This window comes from Vombatus ursinus, unplaced genomic scaffold (genome assembly GCF_900497805.2).
Source record: "Vombatus ursinus unplaced genomic scaffold, bare-nosed wombat genome assembly UNPS02014894.1, whole genome shotgun sequence".
Classification (NCBI taxonomy): domain Eukaryota; kingdom Metazoa; phylum Chordata; class Mammalia; order Diprotodontia; family Vombatidae; genus Vombatus; species Vombatus ursinus.
This window is the reverse complement of record NW_020954672.1, coordinates 3,414,173-3,425,515: the sequence shown is the minus strand read 5'-3', so window position 1 is coordinate 3,425,515 and position 11,343 is coordinate 3,414,173. Positions and strand designations below refer to the sequence as shown.

General features: G+C 42.9%; 1 protein-coding gene across 1 annotated transcript; it reads left to right on the top strand.

Moving 5' to 3' along the window:
• Positions 1-3,716: 3,716 nt before the first annotated feature.
• On the top strand, positions 3,717-10,728 carry HAUS4 (HAUS augmin like complex subunit 4). The gene is made up of 10 exons (XM_027842942.1): positions 3,717-3,941; positions 6,270-6,344; positions 7,405-7,547; positions 7,657-7,788; positions 8,095-8,229; positions 8,349-8,445; positions 9,194-9,339; positions 9,568-9,698; positions 10,065-10,133; positions 10,249-10,728. The coding sequence occupies exons 2-10, from the start codon at positions 6,290-6,292 to the stop codon at positions 10,430-10,432; spliced, it is 1,092 nt and encodes a 363-aa protein (XP_027698743.1). The 5' UTR covers positions 3,717-3,941; positions 6,270-6,289; the 3' UTR covers positions 10,433-10,728.
• Positions 10,729-11,343: the final 615 nt, after the last annotated feature.

The window sequence follows — 11,343 nt, the reverse complement described above, 5'->3', positions numbered from 1 at the left end:
CACACACACACACACACACACACACACACACACACACACACACACGCACACACACACATATGCTCACAAACACACAGAGATAGATAGATATGGACAATTGTTTCAGTCAATAAGTATCTATTAAGCACCTCCTATATGCCAGACATTGTGCTAAGGGCTGAGAATACAAAGAAAGGCAAAAGACAGGCCCTGCTCTCAAGGAGCTTACAGTCTAACGAGGAAGACAACATGAAAACAACTACGTAAAAATAAGATTTTTCAGGATAAATTGGAGATAATCAAAAGAGGGAAGGCACTAGGATTAAGGGAATGAGGAAAGACTTTTGTAGAAAGTGGGATTGAATCTGCAACTTGAAGGAGGCTTGGAATCCAGGGAAGCCAGGAGGTGGAGATGAAGAAGGAGAGAATTCCAGGCTTCAGAGAGAGCTGGTGAAAGTGCCCAGAGTCAGGAGATGGAATGTCTTTTGTGAAGAACAGCAAAGAAGCAAGTGTCACTAGATGTAGATTATGCAGGGGTAAATTGTGAGAAGACTGGAAAGCAAGAGGGGTCAGGTTGTGAAGTGCTTTGAATACCAAAGAGAGAATTTTATAGTTGATCCTGAAGGGGATAGGGAGCCTGTGGAATTTGTTGATTGGAGAGATGACAAAGTCAGTCTTGTGCTTTAGGAAGATTAATTTGACAATGAAGTACAGGGTAGATTAGAGTAGAGAGAGACTTGAGTGAGGGAGAGGAACCATCAGGCTTTTGAAATAGTCTAGATGTGAAGGGGTACGGGACTGCCCCAGGGTAGTGGCAATTTCAGAGAGAAGGGGACACATATGAGAGGTGTTAGGAAAATAAATTCACAACACATGGCAACAGATTGGATTATGACCAGGTGAGAATGAGGAGTTGAGGATGACACCAAGGTTGGGAGTCTGGGTAACAATAATAGGGAATTTAGAAAGGAGGGGCAGGATCTTGGGAGAAAGACAATAAGTTCTGCTCTGGAGTTTTAGATGTCTATGGGACAACCAGTCTGATATGTGGGTCTGGAGGTTAGTAGTGAAGTTGGGGCTGGATAAATAGATCTGAGAGTTATCAGCAAAGTGATGATAATTAAATGATGGGAACTGTCTACCAAGTGAAACAGTATAGAAGAAGGCTCAAGATAGATGCCTGGGGGACACTGACCATTACCAGGCATGACTGGAAGATCCAGCAAAAGAGACTGATAGGGAAGTCAGACAGGTAGGAGGGAAAGCAGAATAGTGTCAAGGAAACCTAGACAGAATTTAGCATCAAGAAGAAGAAGATGATTGTGTCAAAGGCTACATCAAAGTCAAAAAGGATGAGGATTTTGAAAAGGCAATTAACTTTGGAGGGAGCAGGTTCAGCTGAATGAAGTTGGAAACTGAACTGTAGGGTTAAGAAGAGAGTGAGAGGAAAGGAAGTGGCACACCAATTGTAGATGGCCTTGTCAAGGAGTTTAACCACAAAAGGAAGGATATGGGATTATAACTAGCAGGGATGAACAAATCAAATGAGAGGTTTTTTTGAGGTTGGAGGTGACATGGACATTTTTGTAGGCAGTAGGGAAGCAGATGGTAAATAGGGAGATATTGAAGATGAGTGAGAAAGTTGGGATATTAGGTGGCTACCTCTTCCCATAAGATAGGACTGAAGGGGGAGAGAGTAGCAGAAGGCATCTAGGTGATGTAAGATGAGGAGGGGAGAAGAAAGAGTTCTTGGTGAATGACCTCAATTTTTCACTAATTTAAGAGATAGAGATATCCTTTTACTCATCATGAAAGCTTTTATCACATAGGATATTAAATATAACTTTTATCACATTGGATATTAAATATAACTTTGATAGTCTCCAAATCTAGCTTTCATCATAGGTCACATGTTTTCAATGGGGTTTAAGTTAGGCAGATTTCAGAAGCATGTTTTTTCTTTATCTCTTAAATTTCTTAACCTTTCATCACGTATGGCAAGGTATAAGACTACATTTCAGTATGCCATGTACATTTGAGGATTTCTATCAATTCCAGAACAACTCATCTTTTCAGTAATGATAGCTAGCATTTATATAATGCTTTAAGGCTTATAAAGTAGTGCTTTATATATTATCCCAGTAGATTCTCACAACAATCCTGTGAAGTAGGTGTTACTATTATTCCCATTTTACAGATGAGGAAATTGAGGCTGTGAGAGAGTGACTTCTCCAGGGAATTTGAATAAGGAAGGATTTGAATTCAGGTCTTTCTTATTCCAAGTCCAGTACTCTATCCACTGTGCTACCCAGCTACTTCTATATCAACATATTTTTCAGAGTTCATCATTCCCTCAGTGAAGACAAGACTTACAGCAGCAGTGGAAGCAAAAAAAATATCCCCCAAATATTTTTGGGTTGATGGTTCACAGTCTGATGAAAATGCCCAAAACGTATAGGCTCACTTGGATTTTTTTCTGGTGGGTTCGGTCAATGAAAAAGTGGATTTCATCAGCAAAAATTACCTTTTCCAATCTTTGGTACAGTGGTCTTTATATTGTATTGTACAGTTCTCACTGTAAGGTAAAAAGACCCTCTGAAGACCTCCTTCTTCTCTTGAGTGACTCCCAGTGGCCCCGCCCCCTCTGCAGCTCTGTGGCTGAAGCCAAAGCACGTTCAGTGCCTGGAGTGGAGGACCCTGCCTGCCTGCTCAAAGCTAGAGGCAAAGCCCAGAGCTTGAATGGGGTTCTGCCACTCCCCCCAGGAGTAAGAAGTGTCTGTATACATGAGAAGCATTTATTTTCTTAATAACAATGGTTAACTACTTCAAGAAGCCTATGCTGCATTGTAGAGCAATCAATAGCAACTACTCCCCAGTTATCAGGTCTCTTTAAAGGTCTTTTCCAGTTTTCTGAGGATTAATTAGGCTGTTTCACAGCAACAATTTATTTATTCTTTATTTTGCTTTTGATTTTCTACAACTCTTTGTAATTTAGTGGCTGCTTTGTCTCCCCTATTAGAATGTGAGTTTTTTTGAGAGCAGGAACTGTCTTTTTTTGTTTTTGTGTGTGCCTAGCACTTGGCTAGTGCTAGGACTGAAGACACAGTAGGTCCTTAATAATAAATGTTTTTTGACTAAGTGTTTCATTGTGGACTTAAATGATACTTGTACGAGAGAAAAGGTTCCACATGATTCCCACCTTAATTTGTGTGAGGGCATGATGAAGTTTTAAATATAAATAAGATGGTCTATATACTCTAAGATCTCTTTTATGAAGTGTGAACCTCTTTGGGTCAAGGAAGGCTGATTAGACTAATCAAACATGCCAATCATACCTCTGAGGACTTTAAATAGCTGGGAGAATTTCTGTAGCAAACTAATTAGCTAGTGAACTATTACAGAGGTGGAAGAGTTCTAGTTCAAGAGTTCCATTCTTGACTCAAAATGATTTTCCCAAGACCTTACACTGGTTTCGCAAATATCAGATTCGGTCTGACTCTAAAGTCAACGCTTGCTTCCCCTAGTCAGGGACCTCGACTTTCTGCTTTGTAAGAAGAATCGTCTGCCTTAAAGCCTACTCATCACCAAAGATCAGAGTCAGACAAGGCAATCATTAAAGCTTCCCCGCAGCTCTCTCCTAGACCTCGGCTGTGAGAGCGCCTGGAAGTGGGCGTGGCCGGGGCCCAGGGGGCGGAGCCTGCAGGGGGGGCGGTGGGATTTTCCGCGCTTCCTCTAGCGCTGCGAGGGCCTTCTTGGGGCCCTGCTTGGTTGCCGGGGCGTGGAGGACAGGGAGGCTTTCCCTTGTTCCACTTTACCACCCCTACACGGGGTCCAGGAGGACAGTTCTCGTCCGGCACAGGGGGACCCGGGAGGGATTGGGAGGGCCTTCGGGGAGCCGCCGCCTCCCAGAACCGATCCCATTCATCGCCTCAGCGGCGCGGCCACAGGATTTTGCTTCTGAGGTGTGTTTGGAAGCATTTGAGGGAGGGAGGAGTGGTCTGCGAGACGATCGCAGGCCTCTAGCGAGAGGTCAATCCAGTCATCCTCCTGCCTCCAAGCGGGAGGCTGGATTCCCCGAGGAAGCGGTGGATGGGGGTGGGGAATCTTAGGGGAGCGGGCGCGGAACGGAACAGTTTTCCCTCCGCCTTGCGCACGCCATACCCTCCGGCGTTGCCGGTCGCGCGCTGGGCTCCGCGCGTCCCCGAGCAGAGTGTCCGCGAGCCTGTGCTTCCAGCCAGCTTGCGAGCTGCGCGCGCACAGCGGCTCCCTCTCGCCCCGCCCCTACCGCTAGACTCCGCGGGGAGTTGCGCGCGCACTGCGCCGCCACACGCCCGGGCTCCGCGCGCGCCCCGGGCGGGATCCGTCACCCGCTGTGGCCGCCGGTGTGAATCCAGGCGTATCACTAGTCTTTCCGTCTGAGCAGAAGCGAGGTGGAGACTGGATGCTCATTGCGCATTTTGATTCATCCGGGGGCCTTGTAAGGGTCATCTCTTGTGAAATGGCTGTAAAATCCATTTGACGTTCAGTGCAGCGTGCAAAGGCAGCGCTGAGAATTTGAAAGACGCCTGAGTCAGAACGTTTAAACAAACGCCTCGGTCCCTGTAACAGCGTTTAACTTGTCTGTGTTCTGCAGGTGCACGGTCTTTAGCTGCGATCGAAGGCACCATTAACCACTCCCCATAGTATTTGCAGAGCTCAGCCTGGTAAAGAAAAATACCCTCCCCACCCCAGACACCAAGAGCTTGAGTCAAGTCTATTGGACTAGGCTAAGAAGGAGCGTTTGGGTTAGTGCCTATTTCAGAGGTCGATGTTGACCTAGCCCATACAGATAGATGGCTTTTTGGCATTCAGTATTAAAAGCCCTCCACTGAAGGGCTGCCTGAATGGAAGCCTCTTCTGGGCCTGTAGGTCCCCCTGGGTTCTTGTAGGCTTCCCAGGTCAATCCGTAAAGGCCTGGAGCCTGGACTTGACGGTGAATTGTTTGTGTCTGGGTCAGTCTAGCAAAGTTTGGATATACTCATAAGCAAAAAGTTAGTCACTGAAAGAAAAAAACGTTTTTTAAAGGAGTTTTCAAAATCTCAGTCCTTGGAGTAGTGTAGTATTAACCATTACATTAACAAGAAAAATTACCGTTTGCAAATCAGTTATTAATATTGTGGCTTTTATCTAAAGGGCTTTATGAATATTTAACTTAAAGAATAATTATCCTAGGTAGAAAAATTATGGAGCAGATTAGCGTTTCTCTTCAGTTTACATACAGAGTGAACGGTGAAGCTGCAAATTAAATCCTAGCGTCTCTACTCTTCATCTAGGTCTTCTAGGCTATGTTACAAAATAAATGAATAGCAATTTTTATATAACTAATAAATACCAAGTGAACTAAACTCTTTGTGAACATCAAGTAGTACTAAATCATAATAACCTTTGGAAGGTTCAACTGTCACTGAGTGTTGGTGAGGCCCTAAATGCATTTAATTTTTTTTAACAAAAGGAAGAGGAGAGATCAAAGGAATGGAAAATAACTGGCAAGAAAAAAATCCCAAGTCTTACGAGTTCTGGCTGTGCCCATCTTAACTGTGTCTGGTGTTGGCGTAATTGTTAGCCTTGCACTTGAGTTTCTGTCAAAGTGCTGACAGCTCATGTCTGAGCAGCATTAACTATACCTTTTTGTTACTGTAGGTGCACTGACCCCACTGCCAGTCTTCTTGTCTTGCTCTTTCCTCCAGGTACTCTTTACTAATGCTGTTATGTGAAAAACAGTTGTTATTTTTTGTCACTCCAGAGGACAACTCTGGAGTTAATGATCAGAAGGTACCTACAGATCTCAGGATGAAAGGAATGGCTAGAGAAGCAGAAAAAGACTGTTTTGGAATTTGAAATTTAGCTGAGTTATTTGACTGGAAAAAGAAGCAGATTTTGATGGTTCTTTTTTTTTCTTTTCCCATTTCACTCATAACTGGGAAGGGGAAATTCAGTTTTAACTTAGACCCAATGGGGGGAAAAACCCCTGCTTATTCAGACTTTAATGATAATGTGGAAAATTTCCTTCAAGGAGAATTTTTTTTCCCCAGGCAGTGAGAATTAAGTGGAAAAATTAAAGGACTCAGTGTGGAAAGTGTTTTGTGGCTTGCTAGTCAGCATATAGAGAAAATTATCTAAGAGCTTGGTCCCCAGGATGCATGAGGTATTCCCTTCCTTTAAGGGCCATTCTTGGCCTTCAGCACAAGCTTATGGGATGAAGGTACTGAGGTGCTCCTCATTTCATCCTTTGCTTTCTGTTGCTTTAACAGGTAGAAGTCCCACGGAAGAGATGGCATCAGGAGATTTCTGCTTGCCTGGAGAGGGTATGGAATTACTCCAGCAAGGTAAAGCTAACCATTGCAAAGGGTTATGATTATTCAGTGTGTACTTTTCTAGCTTCTGGATTTCCATGCTCATAAGAACTGTCATTATCTATCACTATGGCATCCATAACAAAAGTATCTCAGTGCCTATAGTAATTTGGGGGAAACTAGAATTCATGAGGGTTAAAGGATACTCCTAGGAGGACTAGTTGCAGCTGTCTTTGGGCAGCTACCTAAGAATTAGGTGTAGAGCTTGTCCTGAGCTACTCACTTTTCCACGAGTTGATTCTGGACATTGCCATGCAGGGAATCTTAGTAGAAGTATTAGCTAAATAGGAGTGAAACAAGAAATTCCAGCACAGTGCAGATATGTATTTCTTGTGTGTATGGGTATCTTATGCATTGAACACCCAGGGAATTAGAATCTCAGTATCTTCTGTTGCATATGATTGCATGATACAGACATAGTATAGAAGGACCACAGTTCTACAGCATCAATATGAACTGCTTAAATGTGTTCATGAGAGTGGGGATTTAGTGACTAAACTTCTTTCGTTATTTTAATTAAAAGTAGGACAACAATTTATCTTTCATCTTTAGTTGTAAATACAATAAAAATTGTCTTTTAAAATACTCCAAGAACATCATTTAATCCTGAGTGAAGAAGAATTTTGGGATACTTTTGAATATTACCTTATTTTCAATACTTTGTGTAATTCTCAATTTCATTTCCATTTTGTAAGGTCTTTTAACTTTCTTCCTTTGATGATTCATCTTGTAATCCTAAGTATCCTCTTTTATAGCTTTCTTTTCAATCTCTTTTAACATAAATCACTTTTAGTATCTTGGCACCATCCTAGGAGTATTACCTCAAGTATTAGTTAATATCATTCTGGTAGAATTTTAAACCTTGTTCCCATTCCACACCCCCTTTAACAACAACAAAAAAAAAGATGAGGATTTCTGAAATATCTCTGTGTTGAATCAAGTTAGCATGATGCCGGGCTGCAGAAGGCAAAGTCTTAACTTAACCAATGATGCCTATTTTACTTATCTTCCCTGGGTTGGATGTACCATTAAGTATGCAACAAACGGTTGCCACCTTGTAACCTGACTGAAGAAGACCTCTTGCAGAACCCTCATTTTAGCAAGCTCCTGCTAAGTCTCTCTCAATACATGGATGAGAGTGGTTTAAGCACCACCCTTGCAGAAGAGCAAGCTGAGGTAAGGGCTGAGGGAGAAGGGATGGAAAAGGGATTTCTTCACAAAAGAAAGGAAGAAATGCCACAATAGCCATCCTAGTACTCCATGCTAGCATCATCTCTTCTTTCAGGCATGGAAGGAGGTCCGGCTGCAAAAGACAGCGTGGCTGAGGTCAGAAATTCTGCAGAGACTTATACAGGAAATGCTTGTGGACTACTACGTGAAGACACAGGATACAAATCTGACCCCAGAGGATAAGAAGGTATTGTCTGAATTGAGAATGAGGTAAGGTTAGCCCTAAGGAGTTACTTGCCAGAAATGTGTGATCCAGCCAAGTCAGGTTTTATCTGATGAGGTGAGGGGGAAAGGTGGGTAGCTAGGTTAATCAGGGAAGAGAAATGGAATATGAAATTTTGGGGGGAAGGTGGGAGGTCTCAAAAACTTGAAAAGAAAGGTTTAAGAGGAGCCATGGGGATTGTCTGAAGTGGGTAAAGTGTTCCCAGGCTAGAAAAAGGAATGGAGAACTGGTTTCTGAGGATGAATGAGGAAAATTTCTATTTCTTTTTAGTTTCATGAATCCCTTGAACAGAGGTTACTAGTGACTGAACTGACTCGACTTTTAGATCCGAGCCAAAAGAAAGAGATGCCACCTTTGCTGGGCCTGGAGAAGTCAGACTTGCTAGAACTGATGCCCCCTTCAGAGGTCAGGCGGGGTGAGGCTGGAGTTGAGAGCTGAATAAGACTCCCTTTCTCTACCTTATTTTGTGTCAATCTCAATGGTTTTGATATTATATTCATGTCTCTTTGTTTCTGAATCGGTAGGATTTTATGAGAATGAGGGAGTGTCTCCAGCCAAAAATTGAGGAAAAACTGAAGAAAAAGTGTTTCACTTTGCTTTGCTACCATGATCCCAATTCAGGTGAGCTCTTGCTCTGTGCTTCCTCCTCATCATGGGGCCCCTCTGGTGTCCCATCACCATCCTTTGGAAGAAGTTGGCATGTTCCTCTTCTGAAATCAGGGGCAAAAGTTAGAAAGTTTTGGAAATAATAGGTGCTTGTTTTACCTGTTTCTCCCCTTTATTTACTGGAAAAAAGAGTATAAGATTCTTCCTGTTTTCCCTTTGTCCGGTTAGGTACAGAGCAGGAAGCATTCGTTCTTCTTTTGCAGCGTGGGTGTTATTGGAAAGACAAGGTCAAAATCAAAAGAGTCCCCCTTACCTTTGTTTTTTTACATTTTTTTCTTTTGTTTTTTAGGCAATTGGGGTTAAGTGACTTGCCCAGGATCACACAGCTAATAAGTGTCAAGTGTTTGGTCTGAGGCCAGGTTTGAACTCAGGTCCTTTCTGACTTCAGGGCCAGTGCTCTATCCACTGCGCCACCTAGTTGCCTCTCCGCTTACCTTTGTTTTCAGGAGCATTTTATTGCTGATGGAGGCCACAAACACAGAATCTTGGGTTAAAGATGAAGGAAAGGGAACCTTTGTAATCAGAGTGGGAAATAACCTGGAAGGAAGAGCTTGTGGAGTTATCTCTAGGACAGGAGAAGAGGCCCCATCATGCGGTGCTTGAAACCCTGACACCAAAAATGGCCTTGGAGGGACAGGAAGAATAGGAGAATGCACTCTTAGAGTCTTCTTTCTCTGACTTTGTTCTTTTCTCCTCCCCGCAGATTCTGATAGTGAAACACTGAAAGCAGCAAAGGTATGGCAGCTGGCAGATGTACTGACAAGTGAGAAGCAGGAGAACCAGAATGCTAAGAAAAAGCAGAAGGAACAGACAGTGCTACTGGAAAAGCAGAGCTCCATCTATTCTCAGGTAGGGAGCGGTGTGTGTGTGTGTGTGTATCTGTGTGTGTGTGTCTGTGTGTCTGTGTCTGTTTCTCTGTCTGTCTGTCTCCTGTAACAACAGCTTGAGAGTCTCTTCCTTATTTCTAACCCCAGCATGACCATGGCCTTAAGGTGAAGCTTCAGGAGAACATTTCATTTTGCATTTCATTTTTCACTAACTTAAGCAATCATTTATTTTATCTCCTTGGTGCCTCAGGTGCTCCTCCGCTGTCTTTCACTGCTGCAGAGGCTTCTTCAGGAACACCGACTAAAAACACAATCGGAGCTGGATCAGATTAATGCCCAGTACTTGGAGATCAAGTGTAGTGCCATGATTCTGAAGCTAAGGTAAACCTTAGATGGATAAGGCTGTAGGGTGGGGGGCGTCCTAAAGGATTCTAATTCCACATGAGCTTTTTTCTTTTTTCCCTTTGCCCTCTGCTGTGCCTAGCAATGTGGTAAGCCTTCAACAATTGTTGCATAGCATTATTAGCCTTTTTACTGCCCAAAGAATTCACTCTATTTAAGTTTTTACTTGTGAATCTTTTCCAAAATGGGTACTTTACCAGGAAGTGCAGAGTAAAGCTGTATATGCCATATCTGCTCAGTTCACACACTGATACTGGGCAGTTGAGCTATTTGGGTTGTCTGTCCTGTCCCTAGATTGGCTGCTGTCATTGATTTTGATCTTCTTGGTAACTTTCTTTTCATTAGAATGGAGGAGCTACAGATTTTGTCAGACACTTACACAGCTGAGAAGGTAGAGGTTCATCGCCTCATTAGGTGAGTGATAAGAATTTGGCATGCCATCATGTTCTAGACTCATCTTCCTTTTCCATTTGGTGTCTCTTTTCTGTTGCCACATCACTTCCATTTTTCCTTTCCTTTCTTATCTTAGGGATAGTCTGGAGGGGGCCATTCGCCTACAGGAGCAAGACATGGAGAAATCACGCCAGATCTTGAGCACTTATGAGGTGCTGGGTGAGGAGTTTGACAAGCTGGTGAAGGAGTATACCCATTTGAAGCAGGCAACTGAGAACAAGCGCTGGGCTCTTCAGGAGTTTAATAAGTCTTACCATTGAGTTTTGCAGAAACCAAGGACCTGGATCCCTCTGCCTCAAGAGCACACATTGTTCCTGTCCTGTTTCTCTTATACAAGTAGTGCCTTCTCACTCTCAAAAGGGGAAATGAAGAGACACCACTCATAGAGTAATAACTCTGGTGGACTAGGCATTCTCCTAGTTTCTGTCCTGTGTTTGCAATAACCTAGCCTCCTCCAATTCCTCACTAGAAACAGATTTGCACATCTTGTGGCCTCTTAAGAAAACCAGTCCTGCCTTTTGTACAATTGTTCCATAAATAAAATGATGATATGGTTTCCTGGGCTATTAGTAATTCCTTTTGGGCTGAGATGGAAAAGAGGCAGCCCAGCATAGTGAATAAAGAGCTAGCTGGCTTTTGAATTGGTATTACCTAGGTCCCAACTTTGACACATACTTGTTATGTGGGTGTCCAGGTCAGTCAATCTTTCAGTGTCCCCGACTGCTCTTAGAAGACTAACAATTGCAGAATAGTTGCTTACCACCTGTATTGGCAGACTGAATTTCCTCCTGGAGAGCTCCTTATACCGATAAAATCACAGGTTTAGAACAATTAAAAAAAAAAAGTTGAAAGCTTTTGAAAAGGCTACTTGTCCTATGTTGATAAGGAAGATGTTCTGACAAGTGTGGAGAGAGATAGGAAGGAGGAAGAATTAGCATTTCTATATGAAATCTTAAAGTACTTTATTCCAAAGATTGTATAACTAGCAGTAAAAGTAAATTGTTTGCTTTTAGGAAGCTAAGCAATTGAAATGAGTATGGAACTCCCTACCCATCTCTGAGGATTGTGAGGTAAGCCATTCTATGATGGTTAGTACAACCATTTCTTAAAAAAAAATTCTGTCAACTAGTACTACCCAATTACTGGAAAAGGAGAAGCTACTGGCCTTTCT